This window comes from Vitis riparia, chromosome 3 (assembly GCF_004353265.1).
Source record: "Vitis riparia cultivar Riparia Gloire de Montpellier isolate 1030 chromosome 3, EGFV_Vit.rip_1.0, whole genome shotgun sequence".
In the NCBI taxonomy this organism is placed as follows: Eukaryota; Viridiplantae; Streptophyta; class Magnoliopsida; order Vitales; family Vitaceae; genus Vitis; species Vitis riparia.
In genome coordinates, this window is record NC_048433.1 from 19,903,396 (window position 1) to 19,920,766 (window position 17,371).

The following is a 17,371-nucleotide window of genomic DNA, read 5'->3' on the forward strand; positions in this document are numbered from 1 at the left end:
CACTTGTTTTTTAGTAGCTCGTTTATGTTTAAATCAAGCATCTAATTCCCCCAACTCAAAGGTCCAACACACCATTTTGGCAAATAAATCTGGATTTTGCAACACCTACCAGACTCATTGTTTCATCAGACTATAGTAATATGTGCTTGAAAGTATCCACTCCCTTTGTTGTTTAACTCTTTGATCTTAAGAATAAGTGATAACCCTTCTTTAACCCTTATTGCCAAATATAAAACTAAACAACTGATACATTTCATATATTTAACAAGATTCTAAGGTCCATCTGTGGCCTTTTGATGTCAAAGGCACCCTTGGGTGTATCATAAGCTATTTATATGGATCAATTTGGTCATTCTCAAGAATCTAAAGAAAATGAGGAAGCTTCTTCTCTAAAGAAGTAATTTTCAATAGTTGTATTTTAGATGACTTAAATAGGACCAATTAATTACTAATCTTCTAACATAATACTAATCAATCTTCTAATAAATTCATAACATCTCCAACATAGAAGCAACAAGTGCCCTAACTATTTTAACAACTTAATACAAGTTAACTACTAGTGTTCACAGGCTTGGTCAAACTTAGAGTAGTTAAGTTGTCTACTCTGAGTTTGTATCTCAAAGTTGGAAACTTAGAACTTGAAATTGCCTTGGTTAAGATATCAACAATTTGATCCATAGAAGGCGCATGACTCATATTTATCTGTTTGTTCTTGCACAAATTATAAATCAAACTATATATGATTAGTCATTGCATGAAGAATATGATTTGCAACAAGCATCATTGTGCTTAAATTATCACACTATATAATTGGTACTTTGGTACATTTGACTTGTAATTCACCAAGCAATGATTGTAGCTAAGACATTTCTACAACTATGTTTGCTAAGCTTCTATACTTAGCTTTAATGGAGGATCTAGAAATTGTATGTTGTTTCTTACACTACCAAGTTATTAAGTTTGATCTCAAATAGACACAATAGCCAAAGATAGGCTTTCTATCATCTTGATTTGATGCCGAATCTACATCACAAAAGCTAACTAGGTCTAGAGTAGCAGCAGTAGATGCCTTTCTTAGTATCAAGCCAAATTTCAATGTTCTACTTAGATATCTTAAGATTCTTTTAACTATTTTCCAATGAGCTTCTAAAGGGTTTTGAATGAATTGACATACGTTATTAACACTGAAAGCAATTTCAAGTCTTGAAAGCATAACATACTGCAAGGCCTCAATTACACTTCTGTATATCTATGAACTTTCTACAGTGCCACTTCCATATGTAGTAAGTGAAAACACTGCCACATATGTACTCCAAAATTATGGATATTGTTTTTTTTTTTTTTTTTGTTTTTTTTTCTAGGTATTGCATATTTCATTTTAAAGTTACATTTCTTCCCTTGTGTTTTAGACATATTAATACAACATGATAGTAGTCCTTCATGGTTGGACGAAGCATGTTTTTTTTAAACAATCCCTTGAATTTGGATGCATATTGTTTTTTTTTTTTTGGCTAGGTATCACAACACACATTTTATTTTAAAATTACTCTTGCAAAAACCCTTGAATTTAGATGCAAGTCATAAACTTTGAACTTGACATTCTTCATAGTTTACCTTCCCTGCATCCATCTATTTAACGGTGTGGGATATTTACAAACCATATGAAATTAGATTCAGCTCATTTTGTAGCCCTATACTTGATGAGGAAAGATAATTTGTAGTTGAATGAATTTCTACTTTAAGCACTTTAGAGTCTAGAACTGACATGTAGTTAAATGAGATAAGATCTTTATGAATCTAATCAAAAGTTGCATAATTTACATGATTAATTGTTTGGATCAAGAAAGCTACCTTTATAAACATGGTGAGAGTTCGATCATTCAAATTAAATCCATCCCACTCCCAAGAAGTAATCCATGATACCAAGATCCTTTAAGGCAAACTTATGATTTAGGCTAGTTATCAATTCTTGCACTACTTTAGAATTGCTTCTAAAAATGAGAATATCATCTACATACACCGAAATGAATGTAGAATGTTGAGAAGTTATCCTAATGAAGAGTGATTGATTTGACTTGGTTGATTGGAAACCAAAAATAATAAGAGCATTGTGCAATTTCTCAAACCTAGCCTTTGAGGCTTGTTTAAGACCATAAAGAGATCTACGAAACTTACCTACTAATTAAGGTGTTTTTTGATCTTTAAAACTAGTTAGTTGTTCCACATAAACCTCCTCTTACAAGTCACCATCAAGGAAGGCATTATTGATGTTTAGTTTCCGAATTGTCCACCCTCTAATCAATGTCGTTATGAGAACCACTCAAATGGTTATAGGTTTCGCAATAGGGTTGAAAGTCTCATTAAAATCAAAACCAACTACTTGATGAAATCCCTTGGCAACGAGTCTTGCTTTATACTTGTTCATCATTCCATTAGGGTTTTTCCTTAACTTAGAAAACTCATTTGCAACCTATGTCCTTCCTTCCTTCCTTCCTTCCTTCCTTCCTTTCTTCTTATAAAGATACAAGAGATTAGGTGTTGTTTCTTAATAATGCTAGAAATTCATCTGTCATAGCTTGCTTCCTGACCAAAATTCTCTGTTGTACCAAGATACTTAGTCTTTGCGTAGCAATTCTGGTAAAAAAAAAACTAGAGAAAGAGTCACTACGGCTTTTGTAGTACTCCGGGTATCATCCTCAAGGACTGGCTTATGGAAATTGTCAATACTAAAATAAATGAATTGCTTTTGTTTAAATTCTAAAGTGAAAAACAATATGTGAATAATGTGAAACTAAGTAGAAGAAATTATATTGATAACAAAATGAATATTGATTTTAAATTTAATTGATTCAAGTTTGGGGCTTTCCACAATCCAACCTAGGGTATAGGAATAAAAGAAAACAAGGGTCTTTTAAGTAGTAAGATCTTAGGGTTTTGGGATCCTTGGCTGCTCACGATCAAGTTGAGTTCTATAACTCAAAATTTCATCCCAAACCTAATTTTTTCTTTTTAAAACAGATTCCTAAAACCATCAAATGAATGAGATTGATTACTAATTTAAGATTTGATTTTTAACCCTTCCTACTCTTTATAGTTTTGTTTTGGGGCAAATAACGATAGAGAAGACAAGGATAACTAGTGATCAAGAATTACCAAGAATCACTAGTATTGGGTAATAACCTACCGTATCATTCCCTAAACTAACTCACAATGATAGGATAAAAAAAATGATAAATTGTCACCCAACCAATAATTAATCTCATTGTTATAATAATTTACCCATTGTCCCTATAGGTTTCCTAGCTCTTAGGTTTTCATGAAGCCCCAAATTGGCTCTTAGCCTCTCATGGGGGTGATGTCACAATCACAATCCATATTAGGGTAAAAATCCATTATTTGAATCAAAATAACCTAAAACAATATATTTAATAAAGAAGAAAAAGAAAACAAACCAAAGTTCTCGTCTTCTTCCACCTTCAATGTCAAACTCTCCGGAAAAAGATCCAAGATTCCTAAAACCTAGAACTAAGAGAGTTTATATAATATCATCAATTACCTAACATGTGGCACACTCTCATTGGCCACTTATTACAAAAATAATTACCTAAAAATGATTAAAAATTAATAAAATGGTGATTTCTAGTTGTGTGGTGTCCACTTAAGGCAAATGGAGTGCCCTAGATACAATTCTCGATGTAGAGGAGGCAAAACATTGAAGTGGTAGTGGGTGAATTCGAAATTGGTGTCATTTTGAAGTGGATTTCAAATTCATAAGTTGAATTTCGAAATTATTTCGAAATTACCCTTCAACTTTGTGCAGTTGTTTTCAAATGGTCACAACTTCTTCATTTCAGCTCTGATTTGCATGTCGTTTGAAGCGTTGGACTCCTGACTTTCCAAGCTTCAAAATGAAATATAGTATGTATAAAATAAACTTAAGAAAGTGCTCCAAATTTGTCCCCAAATTCAGAGCATATATTACCATTAGATTTTTGAGTTCTAAATTTCCATGCAGTTGAATCTTGCTTCATGCCTCATTTCTCATGTTTTATTGTCTTCTTTCTTACTCCATAATGGTCATTTCTCATGTTCCAAACTCATGATATCCTCGTTTTGCCTTTCCTCATGGTCCATGAGTCCTGACTCACTTATTTCCTCATTTAACCCTTTCTTGATCTTTCAAAATCTAAAGTGATTCAACTTGCATGTCCTTTGGTGCACAAATCATATTGAATATGTACCATTAGAGCACATATTTTGGCTCTAATCACTTCCAATGATCAAGTTGCAAACTTCTTCAACAGAATTAGGTTCTTTAGTAGTAACAAACACTTTAGGCTTAAAATTTTCCTTCTTTGATCTAGTTGTCATTAGATGTCTATTTGCAATATGTGACTTGGTTGTCGACATTGAGACAATTTTAGAGTTTAATAATTTAGCATGTTGGTCAATGGTGTTTTCTTAAAAAAAAAAATAGATAGTCCATGAAACCTATTTAGAGTCTAAATTAATATAGGCATAATGTGGGAAGATTGGAATTGAATCACTATTTGAAACCGGATTACTATTAGTATTTAACTAGGGGTAGGAGTATTAGTGGAGGTACAAGGTTGTGAGGGAGAAAATTACTGTCATATTGGATTTCTAAAGGTTTAACTCAGGCAAACATTGTTGTACAAAATGGGAAAATGCTCATTAAAAATAACATCTTGGGATATGAAAATTAAACCATTGGTGTCAAGACACTTGTAACCTTTATGATTCAAGCTATAGGCAAGGAATGTACAAGAGTGAAATTAAACTACAACTTATGTTGATTATAAGTTCTCATATTTGGAAAGCAAGCACAACCAAAAACTTTGAGTTGTGAATAATCTGGTGAGATGTGAAATAGAACTACAAGTGGAAACTAATTATAAATAACATGTATAGGTAATTTATTTATAAGAAGGATAAATGTTTGAAAAGCCTCATCCTAATATTTTAAAGGCATTGATGCATGTGCAAGAAGAGTAAGACCATTTTCTGTTATGTGATGATGTTTTCTTTTAGCTACACCATTATGTTTTATGAGTATAAGAGTAAGAGTTATTGTGATTAATGATGACATGAGAAAGAAGAAAATTAGTGAATGCACTATACTTTCCATCCCAGTCTATTTGAATGAACCTTATTTTATGACCAAGTAGTAGTTCTATTTGATTTTTGAAGTTGATGAAAGTTTGAAGTGCCTCAAATTTATTTCTAAGAATATCAATCCAAGTAAAATTTGAAAAGGCATTAACAAAGTGTATATAATAATTATAACCACTTGAAAAAATGGATGGCGATGGACCCCACATGTATGAATGAATTAATTGGAGTGGTTTTGTGTATTCTGAACTAGAATGTAGAAAATTAAGGAAATTTATGGATTTGCCCAAACAATAAGTTCAACAAAAGGTAGAGCCATTTTTATTGATAATGGAAGGATTCCCATTTAGAAACAATGAATCTTACAACTTTCTTAGAAGGGTGACCTAATCTATTATGCTAAAGACTATAGGCTGAAACAAAAGAGGAAATCGGTGTAGACTTCAAACAAGAGACCGATACAAAAACAAAGGAAGTAAAAACAAAGTGTTTTAACTTTTGTGATTTTCCAACAACTTTTTCTAAGGCAAATACAAAAGAATGAGGTTATAACTAACTTCTTAACTCAATTAGAGTGTGATTGAACTCACAGAGCCCACCTTTAAACCTCCCTTGCAACAAAGTTATTTTGGTGACCTAGTCCTTGACAAAACATGAAAAATGGTGAAATTCAAAGAAGACATTGTTGTTTTTTTGCAAATCTTGAGACACTAAGTAGATTTTTGGTTATTTAAGGAGCATGTAACAAATGTTTTATGGAAAGATTTTTGAAAGAAAGGTAAGAAGAAGTAAATATGGACTGACTAATATACTTAATTGATAAACCCTTACCATTGCCCATATGAACTTGATTTGGCCCAAAGAATTTTGTTTTAGTCATTAGGTTTGTAATATATGTAGTAATAACATTTGTCATTTCAGAATTTGGATACCAACTACTATCATACATAGTTTTTGAAGTTCTAATCATTGCTAATATTTGTGATTATTGGGTTTGCTTGAGTTGTGAGGATTGTCCTTGAAAATGCCCATGAAATTGAGACAATCATTGGAAAGATTAATCAATTCGATAGTATTGTTTCACCACAACATGTCATATTCAACCATAAAGCTAACACTATGGTTTATTATTATTCTAATACCCTCCATGACCATTAGAACCACCAAAACCACATCTTCCTCTATTACTAAAACCTCCTCTATTATTGGGAAATCCATGAAAATTATGAAAATTTCCTTATCCTAAAATATTTGAATTGTAATTGTATCATTGACCATAGTTTTGATTATTTCCCAAATTGTTATACTTTTCTTCCCTTATGGTGTATCTTGGATAGAACCCATGACAAGATTTGTACTAGGATTGGCTCAATCAAAAGGCTTGTTATTTTTCTCAATTCTAATCTCTTAGGCTAAGATAAGAAATTTAATTTCATCAACACTATATGGGTCGATACAAAAATGCACCAACACTATAAAGGCATCATACACAGAGGACAAACTGTCAAAGATTGTATCAATGTGATCTTTCATAGAGACAGGACAACCAATTAAGGCAAGTAAATTAACGAAAGCCCTAATTTTTAAGAGGTAATCATTAATAGATGGAGGCTTTCTTTGTGTTTTGCAATTGTGTCTTAAATTGAGTGGCTTTAGCTCGAATTTGAGATGAGAAACATACCTCTAGAGTGCTCTAAATTTGAGTTGAGGTATCACAATTCACCATTTGTGGAAGGATTGTTTCTAACATTGAAGAAAGCAACCATGGGAGAATCAATTAATCCTATTGTTCCTAATTCAAGAAATTTGGATTAATCTTGTTGATTGTTTTATCTCCAAGCTCCAAGAACTGAAATGGAGGTGTTTTCGAGCAAGAAAGTGTTGAAGCTTATGACCATGAATAATTGGAAGAATTTGTTTATGTCATATGATGAAATTGTTGTTGTTTAATTTCGAACAAAGAGAGTGAATAAAAGAAACATGTAGAAATCTAGAGGATGATGAAAAAGTCGCCATGACAGAAATTAAAGAACTTTCGTTTACAGTAGAGTTTGGATTTGATACCATCTCAAGAATCTAAAGAAAATAAGGAAGTTTCTTCTCTAAAGAAGTGATTTTCACTACAATGGATTAGTTGTGCATTATATGACCTAAATAGAGTTAGATTACTAACTAATCTTCTAACAAAGTACTAACTAGTTTTCTAACAAAGTACTAACCAATATTCTAATAGATTTCCAACAACTCCAATATAGAAGGAACAAGTATCCTGACTATTTTAACAACTTAATAGAAGTTAACTACTAGTCTTAATAGTCCTCTTCCCAAGAGATCCCAAATGAAGGAACCCTAGGAGAGACATGTAGGAAAACCCATATTACTTTGTTCGTAGACCTTGGATCATTAGGGTGCATGTAATCCTATCCTAGACTCTCTAAATCCACCACAAAGTTGAAATATGATATTTAAAAATCATATATAATAAATATCATAGATCCAAAAAAAAAATGTTATACCTATGATTTAGACGTTCCCAAATCAATTCTTGGTGTAGAATACTCCAAAATCATATATAACCTTGTAAACTCAATCGTCTTCCACTCGATGCCTCTTCCTTGAGTGTAGACACTAAGATGATGAGGAAATTAAGGTTAGAGGTTAGAGTTTTCTTTCTTTGGGTTGAAAGGAAAGACAACAAGATTGAAGCTCTAACCTCTCTTAGGAGGATTTATAGGTTTCTTATTAGGTTTAAGTTACTTGAGTCCATCATAGGCTTGTGTCACTTAACTTACCCCAAAAAGGTTTTTAATTTATTAATTAACCTAATAGGGCTCTAATTAATCAATTAGTAGAGTTTAGAGATACCGTTCACTTATTCTTGTGCAACATTTGCATGATTACTAAAACACCTTATGCACACAAGTGAATTAAAATTCATTCAACTCTCATAAATCTTACCATCAAGGAATATGAGTTCAAGTGGGGACCATTGGGATCTATAAAACAATACTAGCTCCCTTAGGATCCAATTCTAAAGTTGACTTAATATCTCACTATAAAGAGTCAATTGCACTCTAGTACCTTATGTATATTACAACGAGACACCAAGTGTTCGGGCTCGTCACCTATTATCCACTGTATGTGATATTCCCATAAACTGATCATCTGTGGTCTAATATGGTGAAAGTTATCATCCTTTCAAGATTATCTCTACCATCCTTGAATTATAAATTCTCCTATTATGTGATCAAATTACATACTTTACCTCACTAAAAGCATATGTCAAATTCTACCAAAGGAATTACTACAAGTCTGCATATTTCATGATCATATATCCTTAGGATCATCCAATGGGACATACCGTCTCAAAGTCCATAAGATATCATGGACCCTCTGTTGAGAATACCTATTGCTATCGACTTCTTTCATTAATAGTGATTCAATCCATATGAATACATGATCACTTTAGGTTCTCACTTGTGGGTCAAAGTTACTGCTAACTTTGACACAAGCTTAATTTTCTCTTAAAGTTGAGAGACAATACAGTATAGTAGCTTGGTGAAGTTGTGACTATCAAATAGACTTATGTCATGACTCACTATAAGTCCTATTTAATGTGTAACCATACACATTAGTACACTCACCATATGAATCTCATCTCGACGACCAAGACCAGACATCCCTCTTTAATTAGGAAGTGGTGCACTATATCCTCAAATGGATTGTCTAGGTTAATGAATCGATTGTAAACAAGTCATTTATTTATAAGAAACTTATGACTTGAATCTTCTATATAATCCTTAATGTATTTAAGTCATGTATAATATAAAAGATATTATATGAGAATACTCATAAAGTATAATACATAAAATAAGGATATATAAAGTGAAATCGAAATATCATTAAATTAATAATGAATTTCAAATCTGTTATATCATGTCATACTTTTAAATGCTTTATTCTAACAATCTCCCACTCCAATTACCTTTCATGTAAGATCAATGATATTAATCTTCCATGGAGCCCACTTAGCTCAGTCTCAGTGGGTTGGACAAAGTTAGCCGTGTGCAAGCCCACTTGTGTGTTTTGAACGAAAATGGATTCACAAAATTTCTCAAAAAAAAATGTGTTAAGTTCTTTGAAAAATGTAAAGACTACATTAGAAAGAACCTGTATTAAGTAGCTTACTACAAAGAGTGGGTCTTGATAGCTTTTTCCTGTAACTTAAAGGTAGGTGTGTTGAGAGAGATGGAGAGAGCTTTTTGTATAATACAAGAGCTTTATAATGTTCTCACTCATCCTCTCACACCTTTTCCTTAGCCATGTGTAGGGACCAAAGTGTGAAGATGATTGGGTTTGACTCTTTAATATTTTGTTTGTTTTTGTGGGGATGGGTACTGCAGAGAGACAAGCTTCTATTCCACAAAAGCCACATAACTCATGCATGCATGCTTTACAAAAAGATAGGTCCCCACCATCCACACTGCTCTCGCTTTTATTTCTCCAATATTATTTCAATATTAATTTAACCTCCAATCCATGCACAGTAAGATGTTTACTTCCGTCGAGTTATTAACCACCAAAATCTATTACAAAAGATGGGGTTCAATTGCAGAATCAAATTCTTTCCATTTTGGGCAGGAAATTTACAGCATATTTGAATGGATCCAACCTTCTTTTCTGGGACAATCAAATAGTTATAGGTAACCCCACTGTGCTTAACACATGGTTGATTTTATAAAAATACAGAGTAAACACACTTACATGATATAAGAAAGAGCAATGCTCGACAGCCCCATTTCTCGAATGACTTCATGAATGGGAATTTTTCTTTCCGTTTCAAATCCTTATGCCGTCCCATAATTAAGTTTACAAAATAGAGTTTCATGAAGACTAATTGATGATCTAATTAGAGATGGGGGATTCAATTTTCCTACATGAAAAGTAACAAAGATTTGAGAGATCATTCTGCGTCCTGCTTTGAACCTGCACACTTACAAATAAATCACGTGAAGTTTAGTTGACTTGAATGATTTTCTAACGAAGCATAAAATGATAATTGTTGATCATGTGTGATACAGTCCTTATCATCCACAAACTTGATTAAAGGGTCACCAAATTCCTTATAGTATTCTCCTTGTCTGGGGATCAATTAATTTAAGTACAAGAAAGGAATGATTCCTGAATTTCTTCTTTTCATTATGTACTTGAAGGCATGGGGGTTTTGGCCTACCGGCAACTTTTGACAGATGGGTGGATCGGGTGGTTTCAATACTTCAATTATTAGGTAATGACAAAAGTAAAAGAAAAAAGACAATTAGGAGACAGTCTGCTGACTATTTAGACTAGTTTTGTCCCAAAATATACGACCATTAAGGCTGGTATTTTCATCCATTTTCGTATATTCATTTAATGATATAGGAGAGAGAGAGAGAGATAGAGAGAGACTTTTGAAAAAGGAGGCAAGCATAGTCGGTAGTCTTTGTTTTTTTCCATGTTGCTTTTATTTTTCTGGTGGTAGAGAATGACCACCCATACTTTCCACTAGAGAAACCAAATAATAAACCACCCTCTTCTTAAGAAATGCCATCTCAATCCTGCTATTTAAATCACATTTGTTCTTGAATCTCTTCATATTCCAGAGCTCCTGAGCGAGTGCTGTGTCTCAAGAAATATCCTACCATGCATTCGCACGATAGACCTCTATCTGCTCAAGGGGACTCTGGGCTTGTCCTCACAACAGATCCAAAACCCCGGCTCCGTTGGACCACTGAGCTTCATGAGCGGTTCGTCGATGCCGTTGCCCAGCTTGGAGGACCAGATAGTACGTTCTCTTCCACTCCTCATTGATCATTATACGGATGCTCAAAGAAGAAAATGACTAAATATTAATATCTGATTCATTATCGTTAGCATAAAGCAATAATATGTACACGCACTCTCTTTAATTATGTTCTCCTTTGTGTTCCAATGTTTTTCTTTTCCTGGATTGAATCTCTAGAGGCCACGCCAAAGACCATCATGAGAGTTATGGGTGTTAAGGGTCTCACTCTTTACCATCTCAAGAGCCATCTTCAGGTACAGTGAAAGTGTTTAGTTTTTGCTTTAATGGAATTCATAAGTACCTGGGCCGGGTCCTCTAATCTTTTGTTTCTTTTCCTCTTCTGGTCCTCTTCTCAACAAACTAGAAATTCAGACTTGGGAAGCAACCGCATAAGGATTTCAATGATCAAGCAGTTAAGGATGGAGAGAAAGGTGACTGTTCTTCTTAGGGCTCCAATTTGGCTCCTCTCTTTATTTTTATAACTAGTATTATCATATATGCTTTTACACCATATAGATTACTTTAATTGGCATCAGTTCATAACTTCTTATACATTTCTCTTGCAGCAGCTTCAGCATTAGGTAATCAAAGAAATGCTACCCCCACGCCTGTCTTAATGGGTCGCAACATAAATGAGTAAGTGCCGGCAACCCCTTAATCTTCGTGTCCCTGATAAATAGATAGTATATTTGGGATTCATTTATGTGTATTGGATGCATTGAAGGCATTCTCTTTGTTTAGTATCCATAAACATTGGAATGGGGTTACTTGTAGCAGGAACATGCACTTTAATGAAGCACTTAGGATGCAAATGGAAGTACGAAGGAGATTGAATGAACAATTAGAGGTAAGAACAGAATGTATATTAAGCCTACCTTGTTAATTTTGTGCTTGCACATTGATTGAAAAAAGGGAAATAATCTGATTTTATTTTTTCGGCTTTTCTTCCTTGTTTCTTGCATGAGATACCAGGTTCAGAGACACCTCCAAATGAGGATTGATGCTCAAGGAAAGTATATGCAAACTATATTGGAGAAAGCTTGTCAAACACTCACAGGCAAAAACGGAGACTGTCAAAGCTACCATGGTGTTGGTAATCAAGGATACACCGAGGTTGGATCCATGAAAGATTTTTCTTCTTCTGTGAACTTCCCATGTCTAGAAGATTTGCACATATATGGAGAGAGGCCTAACCCATACGATAGCAGCAAAGCCCCGATAATTTGGTCCAATGATATGCAACTGCTACAAGAAGTGGGAACAGCAGCGGCATGTATTCCCTCTCAAGAGGATGCTTTCAAAAGGTGATCAGCCTCAATGACACTTTTGAAAATTGATAGTGCCACAACTATGAATTCCTATGTCAAGAAAGTTTATGAACTAGTGTCTTTTCTCCAGCTACTTAAAGCAGCATCATGAAGAAGAAAGTTCAGGCTCTGGTGAAGCTTGAGCAACCAGCATAACGAAGGGAACCCACTTCAGCAGACTGAAGTAGTGATCTTAAATCACTGAGAGTATGCAACTATAAGTGTCATTCTATATATCGATTTATGTATGTGTCAGATGAAATATCATAAATATAAGAACACATGCACAAGGGCTCCATTCAAGTAGGAGAATTCTCTCCTAGCTAGTTGATAAATTTGCCTGGATGTTATTGCTTACGGTGATTTAAGTTTTGCGTCAATTTTTTTTCATATAAAAGGGTCGTAACATATAATTTGGAGAGCCCAATGTGAGAATAATAAGAATTACTAGCTAGCCCACATGTTGCATGTAATGCCGCTCAAGTACTGTTGTTAATTTGCTGTGGTTATGAAATTACTTGGCATTGTTGGAACTTCAGTTTACTTCCACAATTTTAAAACTTAATACCCTATACAACTAAGCACCAACATTTTATATTTTGATATATCGCATTGCTAACGTAATTCTTAATATTCAAAACATCTGTTCATAGAGAAAAATGCAGGTTAACACACCCTTCAAGGTGATGTTGAATATCAGCTCAATCCAAGTCTAGTTCTGTTTAATATTCGATGGAAATAATAGCAGGTTGAGTTCATCAAGTCAGTTCAATGTTGAGCTTGCTGGTTTCTTTATCCCCTTTCTCTTGTATATATTATTTTCAACCATAATTTCCAATGATGCAAAATCTCCCGGGTTTGGGGAAAGTTAAACGTAAACACTCCATATATGCCTGGAGCATAATGCACGAATCAAATCTGAACAATGGAAAGCATACTTGTTTGCTTCAATCTTCTAATAGTACTGTCTTCTTTGTTTTTTTTCCTACCCTTTATCAACACCCTTAAAATCTGTGTTCATAAAAAGGGCAATATTCCACTCTCCACACAGCAGAGCAGGCAGGCAATGATAGGGCTATATATATTCCTATCGCATTCAAATCATATCCATCAAGGATCGATAGATCTAAAGGCGAGTCTAGCGAGCTAGAGCATGAATAGTCTTTCATTCACTTTAATTCTTTTATAAAGATTCCAACCTCTGGAAACATACATGAAGCATGGATTGAAAGGGAGTGAATTGTCAATTATGGATTAGGCCGGCCAAGGATTTTTCAGTGGACCCTTCCATCCATATCTGCTTTCATAATTTTCTTAAGCTGTGCATGATGAAATTGGTGAAGAAGATAATCTCATTTCACCCACCAAGAAAAATTAAAGAATACAGTTACCTTTATTGGTCTCAGTGAAGATATATATTGATATATGTAACTAGCTCCCCCCCAACAAAGAAAGAGAGAAAGAGAGAAAAAGAAAAAGAGAGAGAGAATTGGCACTCCCATGAGTGCAGTTACCAAGGAAGGTTCCGTGCAACTTTTTAGAAACCAAAGCTGGACCAGCTTATGATTAATGGATGATCTATGATGAATTTGGGAAACAATTAAAGGTCGCTATTTTTTGTTCGAAGCAAATGATTTTTGCGTGAAAACCAAGCAGACATTGGATTCGATTTGCTCACTCATTCCTTACTTTCTAGTAAAGTATATATCTCTACACAAGAAAAGTACAAATGAGATTTGAGAAGCTTCTTTTCCAGCGAAAGTATATAATATATATAGGAAGACTATTGAGGCAGAAAAGTGAGGTGATGTAACTTGGAATCAAATACGGACATTGGACACTAGAAAGCATTCATATATAGGGTGGAATTTGAAGAGTAGAAAGTGGAGTACAAATGGGAAATTAATGCCGGGTCGGACAAGTTCAATCCAGATGCCCAGGATCGATCATATGTTAATGCATGTCCTGTTCAGCTACATTGATACCTTGGACCAATCCTATAGTGATAGTTAAGCTCAAAAAGACATATATCCTGGAGATCAAAAGTCTTTATGAATAACACAGGTCCTGGGAATCCACTTCTCCAACATATGTGTTTAATTATCATCTAAGTATATATATATATAGATAGATAGACACGTTGATCGATCACTTTCTCTTTTGTAACTTTATTCTCAAAGAATGATTACAGAAGTGATCATTTCACCTGTTCGTTGGCAGGAGGTAAGTTGGGCAACCAAATTTTCTATTACTAGATTTAACAGGTGTGTTCAGGGCAATGGGCCAGCTCCTGGCTAGTGCAAATTAATGATTGCAAGGAAAAAAAATAGCTTAATCTTATTTTTCTTTTCCTCACTTTTTCCCTTTATCATTATTATTATTATGTTTTCAGGACCTAGACAAAAGCTAACTATATATATATATATCTTTACGAGGAGATCTTATTCATAATGATCTTTGAAGAAAATAGGCTGCCCTTTAATTTTAGAAAAATTCAAATCACATTTTCTTGGATCCTTCTATACAAAAACATTACCTATCTATAATTTTGCTAAATTATCATGTGTAAGAGAGAGAGAGAGAGAGAGAGAGAGAGAGAGTTAATGCGATGGTTTAGAATCACATTAATTAACTAGGAGTAATTGGTATTGTATATGGACTAAACAGAGGCTCAAAACAATATTGCATATGAAGGTGTGCATTTGTGCAGCCAAGCAAGTTTGCATAGCGTACATGAGCATTTTCTGATGCATCCTGGGCACGTAGCCGAAGCTTGTCCAGAGAATGGCTCTTTTCTAAGTGGTTCTTGCACAAATACGCAATTTGTGCTTGTATTGGCAAGGTTCAACAAACAACTTGGATAATGATAATGGAGTTTTTGGCACAAAGGCAACAATTTTGGCCAAAAAAACAAAAGGACAAAAAAAAGGAAGAGAATTGAATCTAGATGTCTTCCCGTAATATTCATCATATTAGTATTTTATTCTAATGTTGACGTTCCTATGCATATCTTTCTAAAATATTATCAGCTGATTGTGTGGTATTATGATTTTTACATTAAAACCATTGTCAATTATCATGCATTTAGTTTTTAACTTTTATGCTTAATAAAAAGAAAAGCAAAATAAAAATAAGACACCTGTGTGTTGATATGACGTATATTTTGTAAGAATATTTAGGTGGTGTTTTATTTCTTTATTTATTTATTTATTTTGAGTTAATGCTAAATAGAACTTCAAATTAAATAATATTTAATAGTGTAAAGTATCCAGTTAGTTTATTTTTTTAACATTTTATTTTTATTAAGTATTGAAAAGTAAAGAAAAATCAATATAATACTTTTATCATTAAAAAAAAAATTAAATATTTTGGATATTTTGAATTTTTATATTCTATTAAAAATTTAAGAAATAAGTAATAAATTAGTCAAATAAATAAATAAAAATTGTCTCAAAGATTAATTGCAATGGGATCCTCCTTGAATCCTTGATAGATTTCAAAAATTGAGAGATTTTAAATCACTTTTCTAAATTCTTAAAAATGATTTTTCATTCATATTCAAAATTTTCTATTTTTAATTCACTCCATTAGTAAGCAAGTCTAAAGAGTTTACGTGGGTAAGGTAGCAAAAACTCCGTGCATAGAGTGCAATTAACTTACTGAAAAACATAATTGTGGATGTGAGTGTGATTTTCGGGCATAATATGAAACATGATATATGAAATATAAAATAATATGTTATTACCCAGAAAGTATCAAAATATTAATATAAATGTTATATGAAGAAAAAATTAAAATGACAATTAAAACATAAAAATTAGAAATTAATATCAAATACAAAGTAAAAGCACTATTTATGTGAGAAACACAATGATGAATTGGTGCTTTGTACAAATAAGCGTCCTCCTAAATAAATAAAAAAAGAAGGTGTTTTGAAAAAATTTTAAAAATTTAAAGAATAGGTGATTTTTTTAGTATATATAAATATTATTGAAAATATTGTCAAAATACATTTTTAGTTTATGGCAATGTTTTCAGAACCGGACCGGTGATTGAACCGGAAAAGTTACCGGTTCACGGTTCACGGTTCACTGGTCGGACCGGCGGTCGAACCGTTATTGAACCGGTGATGTCATAAATATATAATTTATATATTATTAAAATTAAAAATAATTATAAAAATTTTAAAATATATATGAATAAATTAAAAATCAATAATATTATCAAATTAAATCATATTAATATTTTTAATTTTGTTAAATGAAATATGTAAAATATTTAAATGTGAAAATATTAAAAATGAAAATTTAAACTAATTTTATCATTTTTAAAAATATTATATTATTTTTATTTAACATTACAAAAAAAAATTAAAATCTAATATATGTTATTTTGTTTAGCATATTAAATAACACAAGCTGTGTAGCTGAGTGGTGCCTAGGATGCCTTCCGAATTTGGGGTCCCAGGTTCAATTCCTCTTGGCTGGGGACTTCTTATTTTTTTTTTCATTGATTAGGTTGGTTAGGAATCCCACATCGGATTCTAAGAGAAGTGAGGATGCAAAGGGTGCCTATAAATGCATTGCCTCAGTGAGTGGTCCCAGGATTAAGGCCACAATAAGGTTGAGTGGGTTTTGGGCTTTGTCATTTTAAGACAAGGCCCAGAATGGGCATTTGCTGAGACGCTTTTATGAAAGGGAGCCTGGTTCAAATTGAGCCGTTCGGTTCAATTAGAACCGTCCGGTTCGACCGAGTCACCGGTCCGACCGCCGGTTTCGACGGTTCGTGGCCGGTTTAAATCTTAAACGGTTTAATAGGCAGATCGGACCGAAATTATGACCGGTCGACGGTTGGATCGGCCGGTCCGGTCCGGTTTTTAAAACATTGGTTTATGGTCAAACACTTTGCATCGTTGTTTAAAAATACATTTTTTTTTTTAAAGGAAGGGCAAGTACTTTAATCAAAATCACCCTAAGCAAACTTTGAAATTATTTGGTTTTCAAAAAATTTAAAAAAAAAACACAAACAAAAAGAAAAAATAATGACAACGTTTTTCCCCTGATTGATTATTCATCGAATTTGGACAAACAAAAATAAATTTTAAAGT

General features: G+C 33.2%; 1 protein-coding gene across 1 annotated transcript; it reads left to right on the top strand.

The window, feature by feature from the left end:
• Window positions 1-10,698: 10,698 nt before the first annotated feature.
• On the top strand, window positions 10,699-12,609 carry LOC117911447 (myb family transcription factor IPN2-like). Its single transcript, XM_034825826.1, has 7 exons — window positions 10,699-10,957; window positions 11,135-11,211; window positions 11,322-11,388; window positions 11,524-11,593; window positions 11,732-11,804; window positions 11,930-12,261; window positions 12,356-12,609. The coding sequence occupies exons 1-7, from the start codon at window positions 10,816-10,818 to the stop codon at window positions 12,405-12,407; spliced, it is 813 nt and encodes a 270-aa protein (XP_034681717.1). The 5' UTR covers window positions 10,699-10,815; the 3' UTR covers window positions 12,408-12,609.
• Window positions 12,610-17,371: the final 4,762 nt, after the last annotated feature.